Below are 23,519 nucleotides of genomic sequence, written 5' to 3' on the forward strand. Positions count from 1 at the left end.
CCCCCGACCCCGCCTCCCGCCCGCCGGGGCGCGGGGACGGCCTCCCGTTTCCCGCCCCGCCGCGGCCCGCAGCGCGGCCCGGGGCAGACCCGGCCGTGCGCGGCTCGCGCGTCCGCACACTTTTCCCTGAGTCCCTAGCAGGCCGCCTCCCCTCCGGCGCCCGCGGCGATAGGAGCTCGGTGGGGCGGGGCGCGGCGAGCCTCCCGATTGGGCGGCGGGCGCTTCCGCCCTCTCGCGAGAGTTGGTGGGAGCGCGCCAAATTTCCCCGGGAGAGCGGCGGCGGTCCGGGCGCGGCGCGATGGTTCTGAGGAACAGCGGGCGGCGGCGCGCGGAGCCGGGCCCGGACGGCGAGGCCAGCCGGTGAGGGGCGCCGGGGCTCCCGGGCGGGCGGCGGGCGGCGGGCGGGACTGCCTCGTGCGGGGCTCCTGGCGCGCAGCCGCGGCGGTCCTTCGCAGGCCGCCACCCAGCGGCGCGGCCCTCCTGCGTTCGCTCTGGCTTCCGCGCGCTGAGGACAGACGGCTCTGTGGGAGCGCGGTCGGCGACTCGGCGGCGGAGCCGATGGGGCCGCCTGTCAGCGCCTGCGGAGCGGGGTGGGGGCGGGACACCCGCTCCACCGCGATCACAGCGCGCGCGCGCTCCTCGCCTCTCCTCCCCCCCGGCTCGCGGGGCGCCGCCTCCCGGGGCCGTGCGGGGGGCTGGGCGGCGTGCGCGCGCGGGGGCGGCGGTGTGCGCGCGCGGGGCCGACCCCCGGGCCGTGCGGGGGACTGGGCGCCGCCTCCCGGGGCCGTGCGGGGGACTGGGCGGTGTGCGCGCGCGGGGCCGCCTCCCGGGCCGTGCGGGGGGCTGGGCGCCGCCTCCCGGGGCCGTGCGGGGGGCTAGGCGGCGTGCGCGCGGGGGGCCGCCCCCGGGGCCGTGCGGGGGACTGGGCGCCGCCTCCCGGGGCCGTGCGGGGGGCTGGGCGGCGTGCGCGCGCGGGGGCGGCGGTGTGCGCGCGCGGGGCCGACCCCCGGGCCGTGCGGGGGACTGGGCGCCGCCTCCCGGGCCGTGCGGGGGGCTGGGCAGCGTGCGCGCGGGGCCGCCCCCGGGGCCGTGCGGGGGACTGGGCGGCGTGCGCGCGGGGGGCCGCCCCCGGGGCCGTGCGGGGGACTGGGCAGCGTGCGCGCGGGGCCGCCCCCGGGGCCGTGCGGGGGACTGGGCAGCGTGCGCGCGGGGCCGCCCCCGGGGCCGTGCGGGGGACTGGGCAGCGTGCGCGCGGGGCCGCCTCCCGGGCCGTGCGGGGGGCTGGGCGCCGCCTCCCGGGGCCGTGCGGGGGGCTGGGCGGCGTGCGCGCGGGGGGCCGCCCCCGGGGCCGTGCGGGGGACTGGGCAGCGTGCGCGCGGGGCCGCCCCCGGGGCCGTGCGGGGGACTGGGCGCCGCCTCCCGGGGCCGTGCGGGGGGCTGGGCGGCGTGCGCGCGGGGGGCCGCCCCCGGGGCCGTGCGGGGGACTGGGCAGCGTGCGCGCGGGGCCGCCCCCGGGGCCGTGCGGGGGACTGGGCGCCGCCTCCCGGGGCCGTGCGGGGGGCTGGGCGGCGTGCGCGCGCGGGGCCGACCCCCGGGCCTGTGCGGGGGACTGGGCGGTGTGTTCCCCAAAGGGGCCGGGACGGCGGTCAGTGAGCGCTTCCCCGGCGCACGCTTTGTGAATGGAAACAAGTCTGAGCAGACCGTTCAAGTAATTTCTTTCAGATAATGTGTCCGTTGCAGAAGTTTACCTTGTAGGCAACAAAAGTAGATATTTTCTTATCTTTGTGTTGATCTTTAATAAATGTCGCAAATGCTGTTTGTTGAGTACCCACTGTATACAAAGAAGCCTATCTGCTTATCATATGTGTATGATTGGTCGCTGCTCGGTTTTAGGCAGAACTAGAATCCCGTCCAAATTGGTCATCAAAATTCTTGTTTTTTGTACTGTGCTGCGAGCTTTGCAGTTTTCATTGTTCCTTATAACATGCATGAAAATCTTGTGTGGTAGATACGGTTAATTTCATTTTGCCAAAAAACAAACTAATAATAAATTTGAGAACTGATTTTAGAAATAAAAATACAAAGCAGCAACTTTTTTGTTTTGAATTAATTGTAGATTCTTATGCAGTTGTAAGAAATTACACAGAGAGGGGATGCCTGGGTGGCTCAGTTGGTGAAGCATCTGCCTTCAGCTCAGGTCATGATCCGAGGGTCCTCAGATTGAGACCCATGACGGGCTCCATGCTCAGCGGGGAGCCTGCTTCTCCCTCTCCCTCTGCTACTCCCCCTGCTTGTGTTCCCTCTCTCGCCGTGTCTCTCTCTGTCAAATAAATAAATAAAATCTTAAGGGGCGCCTGGGTGGCTCAGTTGGTTAAGCATCTGTCTTCGGCTCAGGTCATGATCCCAGGGTCCTGGGATCGAGCCCCGCATCGGGCTCCATGCTCAGCGGGGAGCCTGCTTCTCCCTCTCCCACTCTCTCCCACTCCCCCTGCTTGTGTTGCCTCTCTCGCTGTCTCTCTCTCTCTGTCAAATCAATCAATAAATAAAAATCTTAAGAAAAAATAAAATCTTAAGAAAAAAAATTACACAGAGCGATCCCATTATATCCCTTATGGGTATAAGCTAGTTCCCCCCGGTGGTATCATCTTAGTTACTAGAACGCTAGGTCACAACCAGGAAATTGATGTTCATGCAATGCATGGATACTCAGTTATGTATGTGCGTGTATTTAGTTCTGTGCACATTGTGTGTTTGTAACCACCACCACAATCAAGACACAGAACAAGTCTATCCCCAGGACCCCTCATGCTACCCTTTTATAGCCACAGCCACCTTCATTCCTCCCTCTTCCTCATCCATGGCAGCCACTAATCTGTTCTCCACCTCTAATTTTATTTCAAGAACTCTACATAATTCAGATTATAAAGTGTATAATTTGGGGGGATTGGCTTTTTTCACTCAGCATAATACTCTTGAGATCCATCCAAGTTACTGCACAAATCAGTAAGTTTTTTCTATTTTATTGATGGATAGTATTCCATGGGGATGGATGTGACATAGATTATTTACCTGTAGGTAGTATCTTAGTTGTTTCCGCTTTTTGGCTATAATGAATAAAGTGGTATGAATGTTCACACATGAGTTTTTTTTTTTTTTTTTTAAGATTTTATTTATTTATTTGAGAGAGAGAGAATGAGAGAGAGCACATGAGAGGGGGGAGGGTAGAGGGAGAGGCAGACTCCCTGCCGAGCAGGGAGCCCGATGCGGGACTCCATCCTGGGACTCCAGGATCATGACCTGAGCCGAAGGCAGTCGCTTAACCAACTGAGCCACCCAGGCGCCCCCACACATGAGTTTTTGTATGAATGTGAGTTTTCCTCCCTCTGGGATAAATGCCCAGGAAGGGGGCAGAGGGAGAGAGGGAATCTTAAGCAGGCTCCATTCCCAGCGCAGAGCCCAATGCGGGGCTCAGTCTCATGACCCTGAGATCATGACCTGAGCCAAAATCAAGAGTCGTGCACTGAGCTGACTGAGCCACCCAGGTGCCCCTGTACATTTTTAATATCCCATAAGGCAGAAGCATCTAGCCATGATGGTTGTTTTTATCAGTGTTCTGGTTACAGAGTTGAACAGGTTTTGAGGCTGCTGCCCCAGTCATGTTTCCCATGACTTCTGTTACTTTAATGAACTGTTTGCCAAATATAAGGTTTTTCAGGGATGGATCTACTGTGTTGCATCCAAAATGCTTACACTGGTTGGACTGAGGGTTTCGGGAATAGATAAGAGTCGTGATCGGTGAAGACAGGTTTTCCCTCCTTTTATTCAGGGATGATGGCCCCTCTTCCTCTGTCTCGGCACTTAAGCGCCTGGAACGCAGTCAGTGGACAGATAAGATGGATTTGCGGTTTGGTTTTGAGAGACTCAAGGAGCCTGGTGAGAAGACAGGCTGGCTCATCAACATGCACCCTGTAAGCACCTGGGCAGCTGCTGGCTTAGGCCTTGGAAGAGTGGGTGGTGCAGGTGGAGGTGGGATTGTTCGTAGCTCTCCTTCTTTCTTCTTCAACATCACTGGGCTGTAAAGAAGCTACTGGGACTCAGGGGGGTCCCTGTTAACCTAGAAAAAGTTTTCAAGAATGAGGGAGAGATTGAGAGAAATCCACACTTGGAAGATGTTGTGATGCAGTTCTTGTGGATGGGGAATGTTTATGTGGGGGTGGAGAAAGGTTTTGTCTCTGCTCAGTTTCCCACAGAGGAGGAGCAGGAGGGTCCTTGTACTTGCGTAGGGGATAACTTGGTGCCCGTGTTGACTGATTCTCTTGTAGACTGAGGTTTTAGATGAAGACAAACGCTTAGTCAGTGCAGTGGATTACTACTTTATTCAAGATGATGGGAGCAGATTTAAGGTAAGGTCTTGAACCCCAAGAAGCTACGACCCACTCAGAGATGAGATGTAGCTGGGTCCAAAGTGGCAGGTGTTCACTTAAGCGGGAGGAGAGGGGTTGAGAGGCTTCTGGTGTGCAGCTGCCCGAAACCTGTTGGGGACACGGACCCCCTGGAGCCACACGGGTCTCCATTTACCATGTCATAGAGAACCAACTTGGAAAGCCCGAGGGAGGAGTAGTTTGTCTCTCAGACTTTTGCCCCTGCCGTATGCGCAGGTGCTAATTCCGGACTGCATCACCTTGTAAGAGGTGTCAAGGTCAAAGATACGTTAGATCTGGGCAGCTTGTGGGGATAGCAGCAAACAGCCTGTCTTCCCTTATCTCCCTTTTTTCTTTCTTATTGCCCCTGAATGGGTTGGTGGCTCTTGCAGGTGGCCTTGCCCTATAAGCCGTATTTCTACATTGCAACCAGAAAGGTAAGTCTGTGGTCCATAGAATCAGGTCACATGACCTGTGCCTCATTTTGTGTGTGGGGGGGTGTTTGTGTGTGTGTATTTCAGAACTGAAAGTAAAGAGGCCTCTAGAGAAACGGGCAAGGAAGACAGTAGATTTTACTAATAGGAAGTTCTTTCATTCTGATCTCAATTTAGGGTTGTGAACGAGAAGTTTCATCTTTTCTCTCCAAGAAGTTTCAGGGTAAAATTGCTAAAATAGAGACTGTCCCCAAAGAGGATCTGGACTTGGTGAGTATCACCGGGACCCTCCAGGGTAAATGGGTTTGGTCTACCTTGCCCCTGGGGTGAGATGGAAGAGGCCAAGTTTAGCATCTGTGGGATGGTGTATGGATGATGGGGCTTTGGTGCCTGTGCGTACGTCCTCGTAGAGAACTCTGGTGGTTTAGTTGTGCCACATGCAGAGTTGGACAAGATGCTTTCGACTTGCGAACAGGTCTACTCATGTATTTACCTTTGAGTTGTTCTCCCCTTATTTTCTTACCCCAATAAAGTCCTTTTTCTCTTGAACTCATGAGCACAATCTCATCACTTTGTAGCCAAATCACTTGGTGGGTTTGAAGCGAAATTACATTAAGCTATCCTTCAACACCGTGGAGGATCTTGTCAGAGTGAGGAAGGATGTCTCCCCTGCCGTGAAGAAGAACCGGGAGCAGGGCCATGCCCATGATGCCTACACAGCTATGCTCTCCTGGTAAGCCTTCTCGTAAGCAGAGCCCCCAGGCGGTCCACAAGGACTGCTTCCCATGTTCCCTACGTTGACAGGATGGATAGGAAGCAGGAAAACTGAGTAATGAAGTTACCTTAAGGATTAGCTCTGTTCAGTGTAGAAACACGCAAGCAATTAGGTAGAATTTCTTCTTTTAAATTTTTAGTTGTTTATCTGTTTTACTTCTTTGAGAGAGAGCAAGAGAGTGTGAGCAGGGGGGAGGGGCAGAGGGAAAGGGAGAGAGAGAATTCTAAGGAGGCTCCACGCCCAGCACGGATCCCAACATGGGGCTCGATCTCACCGTCTTGAGATCATGACCTGAGCCAAAATCAAGAGGCAAACCCCCAACCAAGCCACCCAGGTGCCCCAGCCTAGGTAGGATTTCTTATGTGCTGCATTTGCGTTAAATAAGTAGTGGTTTCCTGGGTGGTATCTTAGCTACACCTGTTTCTTACACAGGGGTGGATTTGTGGCTCTGAAGTTTGAGTTGAATCCAAATGAAGACATTTTGGATTCCCAATGACACCACTTTTTTTTTTTTAAGATTTATTTATTTGAGAGAGAGAGAATCCCAAGCCAGCTCACCGCTGAGCAGGGAGGGGAGCCCAATTCGGGACTCGATCCTAGGACCCTGGGATCCTGACCTGAGCCCAAGGCAGACACTTAACTGACTGAGCCACCTAGGCACCCTAGTTTTTTAAGTTTTTAACTTCCATCCTATAAAATACACGTCCTAAGTGTGTACGGAATTTCCGGTCTGACCTACTGGTGTGGGACGGTGTCATCTGAGGTCATCTTTAAGAAGGGCCTGTCTGGTCATCTCTGCCACCTCGATTTACCTTCTGTGTTTACTCCACGTGGACTCTGGTCTTCCCCCTGTTCCGACCCCAAGCAGAGTATAGTTGAATAAGCTGGCCTCTCTCCATTTTGCAGTGTTCTGCAAGGGGGCAGTGTGGTTATTGATGAAGAGGAAGCCTCTAAGAAGGTCACCGACCAGTTGGATAACATTGTGGACATGCGGGAGTATGATGTGCCCTACCACATCCGCCTCTCCATTGACCTGAAGATCCATGTGGTGAGTGGGCCGTCCCTTTCGGGCAGCTGGACAGTCAGGAGGTGACCCTGAAAGGATAAATCCGTAGAGAAATACACCTCCTGGGACAGATGCAGAGCTCTTTATTAACGTGCTACCCGTCCTGCAGGCTCATTGGTACAATGTCAGATACCGAGGAAGTGCCTTTCCTGTGGAAATCGCCCGACGAGATGACCTTGTTGAACGACCCGTGAGTACTGCTTGCATTTCCTCCATCCTGACTTTTCCACTTGTTTCTGGAGAGAGCTCATTCGGTGCTGAAGGATGAATTTGATTCAGAGATTTGTTTTCTTCTTTTTCCTCAAATACTTTCTTAAAAAAGTTGTAGAAAAAAAAATTTTTTTTTTTGTCTGTTTCTGACCGAGTATAATTTCACTTTGTGCTTACACATCACGATGTGATGTCCGTGTTTGAGCTGGGCTGGATCTGAACATTTGAGGGAAAGCTCTGTCTTCCATTTTAGGTGGTTGATAGCAAAGTGATGTGGTGAAAAATGGATTTATAACTGGAAGGCCTTGGTTCAGGGACAGCTTTGTGTTCTTGGGCAAGTCTGTATTCCTATTTTCTCATTTCCAAAATGGAGATGTCAGCTCTGTACCACGATCTCTCTGGGTTGTCATAAAGGTCAAAATAAGGTCATGCATTTTCAAGCACGTTGAGACTCAAGTGTTCCATAATTCTAGGATTTTCCTGTCATGCTCTAATCTCTTGTATGTGTTTAAATTTTTATGCCATCCATGAATCATGGCATTCTTGATATAGCTCAGTCAACCCCAAAATGCCTGTCTCACTTCTTTTGGAACCTCTCCCTGTGGCAGCTCGACTCTTAGCAGCTAGAGGTGGAGGTGGTAGGTGTTGAGAAGACCAGTGGGATCTCTAGAGCTCGGCTTGGTTTCTCTCCAACTTAATGAGACGTTGTGTCCCTGCAGGACCCTGTGGTATTGGCATTTGACATCGAGACGACCAAACTGCCCCTCAAGTTTCCCGACCCTGAGACTGACCAGATTATGATGATTTCTTATATGATCGATGGTCAGGTAAGTGGTACCTTTTGGGATGTAAGCTTCGTAGGAGCAGGAACCTTGTCTAGTCCCTAAACCGGAACAGCATCCACTCTATGCTTAGTATATTTTGGGTGAAAAATTAGTGAGTTGAGTCCAGGAAAGTGAACGAACCAGCCGTGCTCCTCCAACAGAAACTTGAGACATTCAGGGCTCTTCTTGGGAGAGCTGCGGTGCCTTCCCATTGCTGCAGATGCCTGTAGCAGGAGCTTCTGGGCCAAAAGTGGAGAGGTGTGTTTTGGCTTTCTGTGTCCTAACTCATGCCGATGGCTCACGCACTTCCCAGGGCTACCTCATCACCAACAGGGAGATCGTTTCAGAAGATGTTGAAGATTTCGAGTTCACCCCCAAGCCAGAGTATGAAGGACCTTTTTGTGTCTTCAATGAACCCGATGAGGTAAAGAGGTGTCCCTTGGTGGGGCGCCTGGGTGCCTCAGTCGGTGAAGCCTCTGCGTTTGGCTCAGATCATGATCCCAGGGTCCTGGGATTGAGCCCCGCATCGGGCTCCCTGCTCAGCTGGAAGTCGGCTTCTCTCTCTCCCTCTGCCTGCCACTCCCCCTGCTTGTGCTCTGTCTCTAGCTCTGCTCTCTCTCTCAAATAAAAAATAAAATCTTTAAAAAAAAAAAAAAAGGTGTCCTTTGGGATACTGCCAGGTATTTGGGGTGAAATGGGAGGAAGAGGACTCAGCGCTCATGTAATCAGAATGGCAGCGTGCTGGATGGGGTGTTTAGCGGCGGGGTCCTCATTCACACTGGAAGCACTGGGTGGGTATGGAAATGGAACAGTGACATGAGGTCCCTGCTTTTCCTGAACTTTGGGAGGGGTGTTAGGAAACAGCTTGAAAAGAAACAGAAATCCTCTGACAGCTAAGAATCATTGAATTCAGGTTCATCTAATCCAGAGATGGTTTGAACATGTCCAGGAGACCAAACCCACCATCATGGTCACCTACAATGGTGACTTTTTTGACTGGTAAGTCTGATGTCTTGTGAGTAACCAAAATGTGTTTGGGACGGGATGTTGCATGGTGGTGTGAATATGCTCATTTACTAACGGTTAAGACGAAAAGAGTCTGTGAGAGGAGGGAGGAGGGTAGGAGGAGCGCCGCTTGGTGGCCTGAGAGGCACCTCGCCCCGTTTGAGGAGAAGTGGGTGTGGGCGTTCCTGGGTCTGCTTGGGGGTCTGCTGGGGGCAATCTTCCTGTTCCTGAGGAGGGAACTAAAGGATAACTGCCTGTGTGCCCATCTGTCTGCCCTCATCCCTAGGCCGTTTGTGGAGGCCAGAGCAGCGGTTCACGGATTGAACATGTACCAGGAGATAGGGTTTCAGAAGGACAGCCAGGGGGAGTACAAGGCCTCCCAGTGCATCCACATGGACTGTCTCAGGTAGGCCCCGCAGCTCATCGCACTGTCTCGGGGGCTTTCTGTGACTAGGGTCCAAAGCTCCCTTCTTGCACACGTTGGTCCTGTCCACCTCCCTTTGAAGGAGGAAAGTGGCTTCTGAGAAGCAGCTCCCATTATCTTTGAGGACAGTGGGTGCGGTTCTGGCTGGGTCCGGGGACGTGCTGTCTTTTGTTGTGTGCTCATTATCCCTTCTACCAGCAAACATGTTAGTGTCAGACCTGGTGGGAAAGCCAGAGCAGAAAAGCCAGGTTGGGTGAGGTCTTGGTGCCGTGGGAGCCCCCCACAAAGGTGGGGTTGCCGCAGCCAGGGGTGTCCAGGCTGGAGATAGGCATTCGAGGGGGCTCAGAGTGCTGAGGTGGAAGGCTGGAGAGAAAGGAGGCCTTGTGGGCCTCTTGTATCTGTAGGGAGGTGAATTTTGAGACGCTGCTGACACGCTTAAAGCTTGATCTGTTTGCTCTGCAGCCCTGGCGTTATGGTGCATGTGTTGGAAGGGGCAGGCCAAGTCGTAATGAGGATGGGATTGAAGAGGGGTGGGCTTGGGGATCCACGGACAGGGGGGCCAGGGGCACGTGAAGCACAGGGAATGTTGGTGTCTGGGGGAGGAAGCAGGTCTGGGAACCCCATTCACATGGGGCATGGTGATCAATGGTTTCTCAAGAGGAGAAGTAAAGGACAGGTGGGGGCCTTCAGAGGAGGCGGCAATCCTGGGAGGCCACAGGGGGCATTTCTGGGGACGAGGATGGCAAGAGTTTGGAGGCTGAGGGAGGTGAGACTCGATGCAGTTAAGAGTGAGTTATGGGTGCCAGAGACACAGCCGTGTCCATCATGGGACTGAGTTGAGGGCAGGATGTGGAGACGGGCACGGGGTTGAGGGGCACAGGGTGCTTCCAGTTTCCATTGCTGAAGAGACTGTGTAAGGAGAGAACAGGAGTTTAAAAATAGGGCCTGAGGGAGGGGGAGAGCAGGGCAGACTAGCAGCACCCACAGGACAAGCTGGAGGGGTGGAGGGAGGCCAGAGGGTGCGGGTTCCCAACCCCTCATGTTTATATTTCTCCGTGAGGGAGGAAGGGAAGGCTGTGGGGCTCGGAGGACCGGCCCTGGCATTTCCTCGTGTTTGTGGGCACATCCGCGAGGTTGACTGGATCTGGGTGAAAGGCTTCATGAGAGGTCTGCTCCCTGGGGGGTCTCAGTGGAGATCTCCAGGGTGCCATTAGGACTACGTCTTTCTGGGGTCTGTCCAGCTTTGCCGCTGTCATGGTTGGTGGGCTTCATCTCGGAGTCCTCTCTGACCTTTGCTCTTGTTCTTGTTCCCAGGTGGGTGAAGAGGGACAGTTACCTTCCTGTGGGCAGCCATAACCTCAAGGCGGCTGCCAAAGCCAAGCTGGGCTACGACCCTGTGGAGCTGGACCCCGAGGACATGTGCCGGATGGCCACTGAGCAGCCCCAGGTACGTGTGTTCCCTCACTCTGCTGCCCTTTGGTTCTGATGTGGTGCCTCCGTGCCTCCTCGTTGCTCTTACTCTCTGATGTTCTCTCCTCAGACTCTGGCCACGTACTCGGTCTCAGATGCAGTGGCCACGTACTACCTGTACATGAAATATGTCCACCCCTTTATATTCGCCCTCTGCACCATTATCCCCATGGAGCCTGATGAGGTCAGTGCCTCTCCTGGCCCCGTGTGCCATTCTCCACACGCTGCCCAGTGGAGCTGGTCCCAGGCAGCTGACGTGGATGCAGCTGTGGGATTCTGGCGTGTGATTTGAGGCCTGCTGTTTCCCCCCCATAGGTGCTGCGGAAGGGCTCCGGGACGCTGTGTGAGGCCCTGTTGATGGTGCAGGCCTTCCATGCCAACATCATCTTCCCCAACAAGCAGGAGCAGGAGTTTAACAAGCTCACAGATGACGGTCACGTGCTGGACGCCGAGACCTATGTGGGTGGCCACGTGGAGGCCCTTGAGTCAGGCGTGTTTCGCAGTGACATCCCCTGCAGGTTCAGGATGGTGAGCCCCTCCCTGGTCTTCCTGCCGAATGCTTGGTCAGACCCAGAAGTTGTGGGGGCTGCAGTAAGGCCCTCATTCCTCTCTTGCCCTGTGGACCCCTTACCAGACCTCCTTTGTCTGGCCTGCCCTTGACTAGGGCACTGCAGGGCAGGTGCTCGGCTTCTCTGGAACATTCTCTGCCGGCGTCCCTCCTGGGTAGACTGGTTGGTGCAAGGGCATTTCCCGTCTTACTCATGTCCTCTCTTGGTCACTTGTGCTAGAATCCTGCTGCCTTTGACTTCCTGCTGCAGCGGGTGGAGAAAACCATGCGTCATGCCATCGAGGAAGAGGAGAAGGTGCCCATGGAGCAGGTCACCAATTTCCAAGAGGTAACGCTCCAGGGGGCCAGGAGAAACCATTGTCACGTGCCCTGCCTTGTAGACCGGCTTCTTTCAGTAGCATGTTTGTTACGCACTGGTACTTGGGCCCTGAGACAGGACACAGGGCTTCTGGTCTGGTTGGGGCAGGGGGGAGGAACAGGACAGTGTTGTGGTCACAGTGAATGACCTGACTTAGGGAGGCAGGAGAGTTTCACAAGGAGGCGGAGGGCTCTTGAGCTGGCTCTTGGAACATCGTGGTGGGCGGATGTGGGACAGAGGTGAGTGCTGGGTCTGAAGACCAGTTCATTTGGACTTCATATTATAGGCAGTGAGGAGCCATTGGTTTTTATTTTTTGTTGTTAAGGAGACTTTAAAAATGCTGAGAGCCCATTCCTATAAGTGACAGAGTAGAATATAGTGACCATAGCACCAATCAAATAACAGAACACCATTGACAACGTGTCCCATGCCTGGAGACCCCAGGTACCTCCCAGCTTGCTGGTCCTGTTCTTTGGACTTAGCACTTCTCAGGTGTGTCTCTTAGGCCCTGCTCAGCACTGCGGCATATTGAGTGACTCGTGGTTTGAAGTTTTTACCAGTTTTAGGATTGATTTCGAGAAACATCTCGTAACAGACTCGCTAGGCAGAATTCAAGTAAGAATGTGTTTGTGTAGTTTGCAAACTGTGAAGTTCTGTGCAGCTGTTGTCAGCTCCAGCTGCCGTATGCCTCGGGAACTCTCAAAGGACAAGCTGTGAGGAGCATCCAGGCTGAAAACCAAATGTGAGTTAGCACCTCAGAAGGAACAGACACCACTTTCAAGTTGAAGAAGTGGCAACTTGAGACCAAGGTGTGCTGAGCGGAGGCCTCCAGATGCCTGGGGGAGCCCAGCATCGGCCTCCTGGAGGACAGGGAGTGTGGCCCTCACTCCGTCTCCAGAATGTTCTAAAGGGCAGCCCAGGGTCCTTAGGAAAAGGGCAACAGGCTAATCGCTTTGTTTCCAGGGGACCATCCTGTCCCCACGATGCTGACGGGAGGCACCAGCTGGGGGTCACGGTGGCGCTGGGTGTGTCCTCTGGGAACTTTGCCTCCTTCCCTCTCTTCTTCCTCCCTAGTAGATTTCAGAACATGCCTCAGGGTGGAGAAGGATGGAGGGACTGCTCTCCTAATGATTCATTTGCCTAGAATTTAGTTAGAAACGAGGTATTAATGCTTCTGGCACGTCCTGTTCCATAGGGTAGATAGTACTCTTTTTAGTCATGGTTTCTGGTGTGTTCTTTATCTTCTTTGGAGGGTTTTAAACAGTTTTTTAATACTAAGGGCAATTTTGCATTCAAGTGATTTTTCTCACATGACTACCAAATTTAACATATGTCATAAAAAAAGGTGGCTGTTCTTCTGGTTAATCTTGAGTCTATTTAGGTGTGTTTCAGTCTAAACTTTAAACCTGACGGTTTAAAGCAGGTGGGCAAACCATAGCCCACGACGCCCATGCAGCCAGCAAGCTAACGATGGTTCTTATATTTTCAAAATGTTATAAAAAACAAACAACCAACCTCTGACAGAATATGTAGCCACAAAACCTAAAGTATTTATTATCTGGTCCTTCACAGAGGTTTGCTGGGTTATTAGCTTAACTTGTGGATACGTTAGTTCTCAAATTTGGGGGTTGTGTTCCTTGGTGTTGTGTATGTTTTGTGCAGAATGAACTTTTCAGTCAAGTGTGCGTCCGTGCTCTGATTTAACTCAGTGTTACATTTTGGGGAGTGGATGAAAATACATGACCATCAGAAGCCAGTTAGCTTTAGCTTTATATAGTTGCAGTGACTTTTTTACTTTTTAGGACAATATTTTTATTTCTGGAGGCTCTGTTGTTTTTTTTTCTGATTTGCTTTTTTTTTTTTTTTAACTGGACTCTTGTTTTAGAGTTTTGGTCTTCAGCATTTTTATTTATGCTCGTTTTCCCACGTTTACTCTAGGAGATGTATTCTCAAGTTCTTGGGGCCTCCTCCTACTGTGTCTGCTCTTGGTCATGGGGATCATGGGGGTCATGGGGGTGTTCCCTCTCACACTCTGCAGTTTCGAATGTGAATTTATACTCCGCAGGGAGGCTCAGGTGGCCCATCAGGGGCTGTCAGTACTTTGATGCAGTTTCTGGCCTGGGGTCCCTTGTCATGTGGTTCCTTGACTAGAGGGTTCCCCAACCACACACTTGTTGGAGGGACCAGCCTTTGGTGCCAGGTGCTCAGGGAAGACTTTCTCCAGCAAGAGCCCAGAAGAGATGTGATTCTGGTGGGCAGACGTGTTCTAGTTTATCCTTTCATGGAGGTGGGCTCTGAGGGCCTGCCTTTATTTGGGGTTCTGTGTCCCTGTTGTGTACAGGTTGCCTCGCACTGAGGAGGCATGAGAAATGTGTGGGGTGCTCACACCGCGGGCCCAGACGGCCGGCCTTGGAAGCACCTGCATGTGAGGCTGGGAACTCGGGGCTCAGGTTCTCCCCTTTCTTGGACAGCAGCGCCTCGTGAACCTGACTCACTTGTGCTAACACTGGTTCACGCGGAGCGCCTGCTTCTCTTCTGGGAGTCTGTGGTTTGGGTGTGTGCGGGCAGAGGAGCTGCGTGACCCGCCCCCAGGAAGAGCCCTGGGCGCTGGGTCTGTGAGCGTCCCGGCAACACGGCACTTGGTGAGTGTTGTCCTGGTTTGATGCTGGGAGAATTAAGCTCATCCCAGCTGGAGCCTGACCTCCTCCCGCCTCCACCCCACTTGCCTTTTCCCTTGGCTGGGTGAGTTCTGTGAGTCATTGCACCTGGGGAGTGGTCCTGGGGACCCCAACACAGGGCATCACCGAATTAGCTCACTGCTCTGGTTCTGAGTCTGCTCTTCGCTTTTGCCCTCTGAGGGTAACTTAGAAGCTCAGTTTTGCGTTTATAGGGATAGTTCTCATGTTTTGTGCAGGACATCTAAGTGTTTGGGATCAGGAGGGGTTTTTTGGCTAACAGCTCAACCTCTGGAAACGAGTCTGATTCTTTGGTTTATAAAGTAATGCTGGAGACCATCTAACACGGAGGTTCAGAACATAGCGTTTGGGCTAAGGGGCCCTATGCTTGATCCCCTGCTAACCTCTTGAGCCTTCTCATCTGTCAGGTGAGGGGTTGCTGAGGCCGGGGTGTCCCATGCCCTCACCGTGCAGGCATGAATGGCACCCAGGAAGAGTGCTGTTGATGCTCCAGCCTGGTCCCACACTCGCTGGCAGACGGCCCTGCCATGCAAGGCCGCAGACAGTCTTTCACAGTTTTCTCCCAACCGCAAAAGGTCCCCTGGGGTAGAGGCTGTGCTCCCCGAGATGCTGTCCTCCTTAGGGCTCTGTCTTTTCTTGCGGGGCTCCTGTACCTCCAGGTGTTGGTGGCCATCATCTGCCATCCTTCTGGGACCCATGGTGCTTGCTTTGTGACCATCCGTACAGTCTCCAGTTTTTGTCTTTGTCGCCACTCCTTTGTCCTTTCTCCTAGGTGTGTGATCAGATTAAGACCAAGCTCACCTCCCTGAAAGATGTTCCAAACAGAATAGAGTGTCCCCTTATCTACCACCTGGACGTGGGGGCCATGTACCCCAACATCATCCTGACAAACCGCCTGCAGGTGAGACCGATTCCCCCATCAGAATCGAGCTCTTCCTGCCCAGGCCCTAACCGATCCCCCTCCCACCCCACCGCAGCCCTCTGCCGTGGTGGATGAGGCCACGTGTGCTGCCTGTGACTTCAACAAGCCGGGAGCAGACTGCCAGAGGAAGATGGCCTGGCAGTGGAGGGGCGAGTTCAGTGAGTGCAGCCCCAGGGCAGGGGCAGGGTGGCTCGGCGGGGAGCAGGTGTGCAGGTCCCTGTCACGGACTCCCTCTGTCACCCGCCTAGTGCCAGCCAGCCGCAGCGAGTACCATCGGATCCAGCACCAGCTGGAGTCGGAGAAGTTCCCTCCCTTGACTGCAGAGGGCCCAGCCCGGGCCTTTCACGAGCTGTCCCGCGAGGAGCAGGCTAAATATGAGAAGCGGAGGCTGTCAGGTGAGTGGCTTCCAAACACGGTGCCTCCTCTGGCTTGGGCCTTTGTCGGGCCGTGCTGGTACCTCACAGCCTGAGGTCAGTTAAACTGGATGTTGCACCGGATGAGGTCACTGTGAACTGGTTCTTCCTGCAGCTTTCCTTTATTTCTTCTTCAGATGGTGACTTCACCTTCCTGTGCCCTTGGGGACTTTGGCCCATTCACACTGGGGCTGCCCTTTCTTTGAGAGGATGAACCAGCACGTATCTTTCGGGCTTCTCTGCTCCTTGGTGTTAACCTAGAAAGCTGCACTGGTTGGCATCTGTTGCTTCCTCGCTTTCTTTGGCTATGTCCAGGAGGCCTGGCTACCTCCTCTGTGGAGTCTCTCATGCTCCCCTGCTCTCGACTGTGCCTCAGATTACTGCCGGAAGGCGTACAAGAAGATCCATGTGACCAGGGTGGAGGAGCGCCTCACCACCATCTGCCAGCGGGAGAACTCCTTCTATGTGGACACGGTGCGTGCCTTCCGAGACAGGCGGTATGAGTTCAAAGGTCTTCACAAGGTGAGTCTGACCTTCGTGAGGTCAGAGCAGAGTCGAGTTTCTGAGATGAGAACCCCCAGCTGGGATGTGTGGCTCCCCATCTCTGGGCTCCCATGCATTTGCAAAGTAATGAGTGCACAGTTATTTTCAGCTTTGAGGGATTAAAGGCCTGAGGCCTCGAAACTGTTCTGAGTAATTGCTTTGGAAGTATTTATTTAGAGCAGAGATCAGCACACTATGGCTGGGCGGGCCATTTTTATAAATAAAATTTTATTGGAACTGAGCTGCGTCCCTCTGCAGCCGGAGGTGAGCAGCTGGAGTAGAAACAGGCTGCACGAGTGTAGTATTAGCCACGTGGCCCTTTATTTGCCAGCCTCTGACGGCAGGAGTGGGAGTGTGATTTACTAACCATTTCGTCCAGCAGGATCAAGGAAGGTACATAGCAACACCTCAGTGATCATGATACAGAGTAGTCTTATACTTGGGCGAATGGGGTTCTTTCTTCTGAAAGACCTTTCACTGCTGGACTCAGTAAGGTCCCTGCTCTGACAGACTCTTGTCATTACATTTTATGATTATTACCTTTTTTTGCTGGTTTCTTAGTGTGGTAAAATAGACATAATATAAAACTCAACATTTCTAAGCACATAGTTCTGCAGCACTGGGGACATTCACACTGCTGTGCGGCCACCACCCCCACCCCTCTCCAGAACTCTTCATCTGACGGAGCTAAAACTCTGCTCCCCCATAACAGTAACCCCCCATTCTACTTTCTGTCTCGGGGTTTAACTCCTGTAGGGCCCTCGGGTTAGCGGGATCACACAGCGTCTGATTATGACTGGCTCATTTCCCTCAGCATCGGGTCCTCGAGGTTCATCCATGTTGTGGCAGGTGTCAGATGTTCCTTCTGAGGCTGAACGGTAGTCCGTTGTGTGTACACCCCACGTTCTGTTCATCCTTCGTCTGTCCACGGGCGCTGGGTCGCGTCCAAGTTCTGGCTTCTGTGAATGTGGATGTGCAAACAGCTCCTCACGTCTCTGCTTTCGGTTCGTTTGAGTGTGTACCCAAAGTGGCATTGCTGGGTCTTACGGTAATTTAATTTTCAATCTTTTGAGGAGCTGCAGTCCCATCTCATTTTGTTTCAGTTAAGTAACTGTTGAGTTTCTTGTTTCTCTGTTTCTCTTCAGACAAGAACTAAAGGTGTAGTGAGTGTCTCATTCTCCGGTACCTGGTACATAGTAGACATTCAGTGAATATCTTAATTGTTTTGTTCTTTAAATATCAGACCTTCAAGAAAATTTTCTTCTCATATTGGATGGCGAGTTTGCTGAAATATGTATGGCCTTCCCTGTGGTTCTTTGTCAGTTGCTTTTATTAGGGGCCTCTTCAGTATCTCTCGTTACCCTAAGTTCGGTTAATACGGACACAGAGAGGCCTGGCTCCTCGTCCTGGGACATCTTGGCCTCAGGACAGCCAGTCCCATCACGGAAACCCACCCTATAGATCCTGCTAGCGAAGACTTGCTTCCTCGCAGTGAAGCAGGTAGAGTTCATCTGCCAGTGTAAGTCTCACCCACATGCTGGGGGAGATGTCCTCCAGCCTTGCCTTTCGGGCTCAGCATTTCAGGAGGTGCAGCCCGTGGGTGTGAAGGCCAGGTGTCACCATGTCCCCCTCTGGGCTGGCACTGGGTGGGACTGGGGTCGGGCACCCCCAGGCCTAGCACTCGCGATCCATGGCTTCTAGTCTGATTCAAATTCTGGAGAGTCTTTCATTCATTCCAGATGTTTATTGTCTGTTCTTTGCCAGGTGCTCTTCTAGGTACTGAAATGCATCAGCTAGGGAAGTGAAGGTCAGGTGTTCTAAAGCAGAAAGGGAAACATCAAATCTTTGATCACTGTGACAGCATCCAAGTTAGCAAGCAGGGACAGACATGCAGCTTGGGCAGGAGTGAGTTCATGTGCCCCCGAGTGCCCGTGCTGGTCACCCTTCCATGTGCGCAGTTCTGTGGATTTTGACAAAAACATACATGTAATGTATGTACGTGTGTAATGACCACCACAGTGAGAAGAACATTTCCATTACAACTATTTAGAATAGCACGAGGTCCTTTGTTAGCTCTATTGTTTCCGTCTTCCAACACTTGGTACAGGATCCGATAAGCAGGTGTTGGTCCATCATTAGGCTCGTGAGTCAGTTGTAATCCTGAGATGCTGTCTTTATTGGTGTGCACTTTGCTCTCTGCCTTCAGCGGTTTCTGAGTTCTGTTGTTGGAGAAGACCTGTAACTCAGCTTGTCCACAGCATTAAGTCAGAGTCCACTGAATAACAGGATGCATATTGGGAGCCCCTGGGCCTCTTGGGTGGCGTGAAGCCCCTTCTTCTGTTGCTTGTCTCGGACTTGGGTTTCCTTTGTTCCTCTGGCTCACTGTTGGGTTCTGGGTTTTGTCCCAGGAGGCTGATGTTGCCCCAAGTCTGAGTTGTCCAAGTGGGTTGCTGTAGTATTTTCTCCTTGTCCTTGGTCTCACAAGAAATAAAAGTTCCTTTGTGTTCAGAACTCGTTTCAGGACATCTGCCTTGTACCGGGAAGTGCTGGCTTACCAGTGACTCGGGACTCGTGGGAGCCCGGTGTGTGGTTCTGGCCTGGCTGCAGGGTTGCGGGTTGTGCAGACCTGGGAGGGACGTGCGGACCCCATACCCTTTATTACGTTTCTCAGGGGCGGTACTCGCGTTTTGGTTATGTACAATGCCTTTATTCCTAGGAATTGTGTGCTGGAGTCTTCGGGGTCAGGTCCTGATGTCTGCACCTTCCAAGGGGTGTGCCCGTACAGAGAACGGGGTAAAGGAAACGTGGCCCAGGGTCCGCAGTGGTTTTTCTCACGTCTATGGTCTTCCATTGTATTCGTTTTGGAAGTTTTCTGTAGGTTTGAAATTTTCAAACTATTAAAACGTTGGGCCACTGACTACGTAGAATGTGAGCTGAAAGAACCTAGAAGGCGACTGGTCTCTATGTGGTCCTAGGTGTGGAAAAAGAAGCTCTCCGCGGCCATGGAGCTGGGCGACGCAGCGGAAGTGAAGCGCTGCAAGAACATGGAGGTCCTGTACGACTCCCTGCAGCTGGCGCACAAGTGCATCCTCAACTCCTTCTACGGCTACGTCATGCGCAGGGGGTACGCTCCTGCCTGGGGCCTGAGTCGGGGGAGTTGGCGCCTGCAGGCCTCGTGCTCAGGGAGGCGGGACCGCTGGCTGGGGCTGGGGTGAGGGTGGGGCCACGCTGACGCGGAGGGTCTGGGGTGCCGAGGGCATCAGCGCCACAGACGTGTCGTCTCCCTGTCTTGGGCGGGAGACAGGGACGTGGTAGTTTCCAGGGTGTTTATGTGATGGAGGCTGTGGAGAGGGTCTGGGCAGTCACCAAGCAACACTGCGTGACTAACACGAGGTGTGAAGCCATCTGAGGAGTTAGGAAGGCCGGGGTGGGGTGCTGCTTAAAGCCAAGGTGGCCTGTTTCTGACGGACGTGGGACGAGGGGGGATCTGAATGGTGAGTGAGGGCCTTTCGGGGAGCGGGTCATGGAGGCCTGGCCACTGGGTAGGGGTCCCACTGGGGAGGGTCAGCATGTTGACTCTGGAGAAGGAGAAATACGGGACACTAGGGATTAGGTTTGAGGGAAGGTGGTTGTATTTTTTGTTGCCTTTTTTTTTTAAGGTTGGTTTGTTTATTCGAGAGAGAGAGTGTGCGCACATTTGTGTATGTGTGCAGTGGGGGGTGGGGGTGGAGGAGGGGCAGAGGGAGGGAGATTCTCAAGCCGATTCCCCGCTGAGCGTGGAGCCCGACCTGGGCCTCAGTCCCACAACCCTGAGGTCACGACCTGAGCTAAAACCAAGAGTCGGACACTTAACTGACTGAGCCACCCAGGCACCCCTAGTTTTTGTTGCTTTCTAATGGCAGAGAAGGAGGGGTGGAAAGCAGGGCTAGAGTGGAGTCCTCAGGGGCAGGAGGGGCAGGCCTCCCGATGCGACCTGGTTTGGGGGCAGTGGGCCAGGTGTCTGGCGGGAAGCTGCGGGCATCCGCGGGCTTGTGTTTTCCCTGAGAGGTGAGGGTGAGCGTGGGGTCTGGGAGATGGAGAGGGCACGAGATGGAGCTGGGGACAGTGGAAGGGGGCTCGTGAGGACGCACGGCCACCTGGGCTGGCAATGAGGGAGCTGCTGACAGTGGTGGCCTGCTGCATCTTCCAGCCCTGCACCTGGAAGGAGGGCAGAGGAGTGTCCCCAGCACTGAGCTCAGGTCCTCTGTGGTTCTCCTGCCCTGCTTCAGATGTCCCCTTCTCGGTGTCCTTCTGCTGACCTCCTCTAGTGACCCTTTGAGGGGAGCCCCACCGGCCCCCCAGGCTGTGACTCTCTTTCTCAGGGCTCGCTGGTACTCCATGGAGATGGCAGGCATCGTCTGCTTCACAGGGGCCAACATCATCACCCAGGCACGGGAGCTGATTGAGCAGATCGGGTGAGCGCCCCACTCTGGGGGGCGGGGGCGGGGAGCGAGCAGGTGGGCATTGTGTTTCATGGGTCCATGGCCAGGAAGGGCCTTCATGCCGGGTTCTCTCTATGTGAAGGCCATGGTCCAGTATCCATGTGGCCTCGTTTCTCTGTTTCTCTGAAGGAGGCCCTTGGAGCTGGACACGGATGGAATATGGTGCGTCCTGCCCAACAGCTTCCCTGAAAACTTTGTCATCAAAACGACCAGTGTAAAAAAGCCCAAGGTGACCATTTCCTATCCTGGGGCCATGTTAAACATCATGGTCAAGGTGAGCCTGGGTCTCCAGGGAGGGCCTGCTGTCTGGGCCTGGATTGCTGGCACCCCCACTCTGACGGGGATTTGGGAGGGGGACTGTGTAGGCTCTCAAGCTTGCCTGGTCCCTTCCGAACATCAGACCAGCCTGCCTGTGCCGTTCAGGCTTTTCTGTAGCCCAAGGATCTGTACAGAGAGTGCTGTGCTCGCACTGGAGTGAGTCTTCCCCTTTAGCACAGTGTCCCGACTGTTCGCTTTTAACTTTTTATTTTGAAATAGTGTTAGACTTACAGAAGAGTCCTAACAGTAGAACAGAGATTTGTGTATATCCTTCAGCCTGCTTCCTCTAATGTTAGCATCTGTAAGCCCTGGCACAGTGATCAGAACTAAGGAATTCACGTTGACACAACACTAACCAAGCCAGAGTCTTTATTTGCATTTCCTGCGTCTCCTGGGCTCCACGCTGGGCGTGCTGGTCCTGTCTCCTCAGTCGCCTCCAGGCTGGCAGCTCCTTGTCTTCAAGGAGTACTGGCCTCGAGTTTTGTTGACTGCCTCTCATTTGGATTTGTTTGTTGTTTCTGTCATTAGAATGAGGTCATTAGCATTTTTGAAGGAATGCCAAAGGCGATGTGCCCTGTGTTTCATCCTGTTGCTGCTTGGTGTCGGGATCTGCACTTCTGGCCTCCCCTCCCCCGTCCCGCCCACTGTCCTGCTCACCCCCCTGCTGCAGGAGTGAGACATGGAGTCATGGAGCCCACACCTCCCCACATCCCCGGGGAGGAGAGTCAGTCTGGCCACGTGTTAAAACTACCAGAGCCTTGAGCGAATGCTGGAGGAGATACTTGAGACGATGCAGGTGTCCTGTATCTCTCTAATTTTCACTGGTTTGAGTGTCTGTTGCTGGTTCTGTGTGGCTTTCCCCTCTGGCGGCTCCCTCTTTCCCACATTCCTGGTACATGTATTAATTGGAATCCTTCCGTCAGGAAGCGTTATCACCCTTCTTTTCCACTTATCCCCCGCTTAGCAATGTACTTAGTCATGTCCTGCTGTGTTTTGTGACCCCGCTTATTCCTCTTTGGCTGCTGGGGGGTCCTTCCCATTTGCCCACGTATTCTTGACACATGCCTCTGTTCTGTGGTTTGGGTTCAGGTTTGGGGCTTTTTTTTAAACAGCACTGTCTTACTTCTTATTTTCTTTTTCTTTTTTTTAAAGATTTTATTTATTTATTTGACAGAGAGAGACACAGCGAGAGAGGGAACACAAACGGGGAGTGGGAGAGGGAGAAGCAGGCTTCCTGCCGAGCAGGGAGCCCGACGCGGGGCTCGATCCCAGGACTCTGGGATCACGACCCGAGCCAAAGGCAGATGCTTAACGACTGAGCCACCCAGGCGCCCCTACTTCTTACTTTCTTACTGGTCCTGTAAGGTGCTCCAACCGCATCTTGAGTTTCCCAGTCCCAGCCCCAGAATCAGCTGTTTCTCTAAGGAGCCAGGTTCCTTTTATTGGAGAGGGTGTTGGAAACCAAGATCAGGTGCAGAGGCTCCTTGCTGTGGCTGTTGGTGCTTCTGGCTGCTCCTGGCCGATCGAGCCAGGAGAGATGTGTATGCCTGATGCCCCCCTCGCCCACACATGCAGCTGGGTTTATTTCTCTGTCTGCGTGTGCACTTTAAAATAGAGAACGTGAGTCCACAGCGATCTGTCTGGCCGCAGTCTAGTCCCCTTTCCTCATTAGTAACTTCTTCCTCCTGAGGTGAGAAGCCTGTCCCTCATTTTCTTGGTGTGTTCCTTTGTTGAGCCCTAGTGTATGTGCGCAGGGGCTTCAGGATTGTGTCATCTGTGCAGTGAACTTACCAGCTACAGCACAGTGTGTGTGTGGTGTTTCTGTCTTTGGTCTGTACTAACCCCATCAGGACAGGGTTTGCCAGGGTGACAAGTCAGCCCTTGAGCGGGGTTCTACACAGAATGCAGCCGGGCTCGTGTCTTCCAGTCTGCAGTCCGTCTTGGGGTTGCCCAGTATCCTGGTTGAATGCTTTTTACTTTGCTTACAGTAAAATTCACTCTTCGTAGAGTGCAGTTCTGTGGGTTTTGACCCACACATAGAGTCATGTTTCCACCTCACAGAGCAACACAGAACAGTTCCCGAGTGCCACTCCTTTATCATCAGCTCCAGACTCTGGCTACCCAGTGTGTTCTCTGTGCAATAATAATTCTGCCTTTTCCAGAATGCCCTGTGAATGGAAATAAGTCGTATAAGCTCCTGGACTTAGCAGAATGCGTTTTGGTTCGTCCACGTCTGAAATGTGTCGGAGTGTAAACTCTCCTTGGCTGAGTGGTGTCCATTGTACAGAAGAGCCCCAGTTTGCTGGTCCAGCCAGTCCTCGGAGGGTAGCTGTCACTTCCAGAATGGTTGGGAGTAAGGCAGCCCCCCTTCCCCTCGTTTTGCAGGAAGGCTTCACCAACGATCAGTACCAGGAGCTGACTGAGCCATCCTCACTCACCTATGTCACCCGCTCAGAGAACAGCATCTTTTTCGAGGTTGACGGGCCCTACCTCGCCATGATCCTTCCAGCCTCCAAGGAAGAAGGCAAGAAACTGAAGAAGAGGTAGGAATCCCACAGCCTTCGTGTTTGGGAAGAAAATGAACAGATGAG

At 53.6% G+C, this 23,519-nt stretch overlaps 1 protein-coding gene across 3 annotated transcripts in view; it reads left to right on the forward strand.

Annotated features, from left to right (window-relative positions):
• Window positions 1-219: 219 nt before the first annotated feature.
• Window positions 220-23,519, forward strand: part of POLE (DNA polymerase epsilon, catalytic subunit) — a 46,887-nt gene continuing 23,587 nt past the window's right edge. For 2 of the 3 annotated variants that reach the window (XM_064578117.1, XM_064578119.1), the window contains exons 1-24: window positions 220-360; window positions 3,827-3,968; window positions 4,323-4,403; window positions 4,814-4,858; window positions 5,033-5,125; window positions 5,434-5,588; window positions 6,537-6,678; window positions 6,806-6,886; window positions 7,626-7,733; window positions 8,044-8,154; window positions 8,644-8,729; window positions 9,022-9,141; window positions 10,474-10,606; window positions 10,700-10,813; window positions 10,945-11,157; window positions 11,418-11,525; window positions 15,024-15,152; window positions 15,229-15,331; window positions 15,422-15,568; window positions 15,963-16,108; window positions 19,105-19,253; window positions 20,491-20,583; window positions 20,740-20,884; window positions 23,314-23,471. In XM_064578117.1, coding sequence (XP_064434187.1) covers window positions 299-360; window positions 3,827-3,968; window positions 4,323-4,403; window positions 4,814-4,858; window positions 5,033-5,125; window positions 5,434-5,588; window positions 6,537-6,678; window positions 6,806-6,886; window positions 7,626-7,733; window positions 8,044-8,154; window positions 8,644-8,729; window positions 9,022-9,141; window positions 10,474-10,606; window positions 10,700-10,813; window positions 10,945-11,157; window positions 11,418-11,525; window positions 15,024-15,152; window positions 15,229-15,331; window positions 15,422-15,568; window positions 15,963-16,108; window positions 19,105-19,253; window positions 20,491-20,583; window positions 20,740-20,884; window positions 23,314-23,471 — 2,864 coding nt within the window. In that variant the 5' untranslated portion in view covers window positions 220-298. The remainder of the gene's footprint in view (window positions 361-3,826; window positions 3,969-4,322; window positions 4,404-4,813; window positions 4,859-5,032; window positions 5,126-5,433; window positions 5,589-6,536; window positions 6,679-6,805; window positions 6,887-7,625; window positions 7,734-8,043; window positions 8,155-8,643; window positions 8,730-9,021; window positions 9,142-10,473; window positions 10,607-10,699; window positions 10,814-10,944; window positions 11,158-11,417; window positions 11,526-15,023; window positions 15,153-15,228; window positions 15,332-15,421; window positions 15,569-15,962; window positions 16,109-19,104; window positions 19,254-20,490; window positions 20,584-20,739; window positions 20,885-23,313; window positions 23,472-23,519) is intronic. The other variant, XM_064578118.1, reaches the window with a different exon arrangement.

Source organism: Mirounga angustirostris, unplaced genomic scaffold (genome assembly GCF_029215605.1).
Source record: "Mirounga angustirostris isolate CCGP_5_RB_7025 unplaced genomic scaffold, mMirAng1.0.hap1 SCAF_14, whole genome shotgun sequence".
Lineage (NCBI taxonomy): Eukaryota > Metazoa > Chordata > Mammalia > Carnivora > Phocidae > Mirounga > Mirounga angustirostris.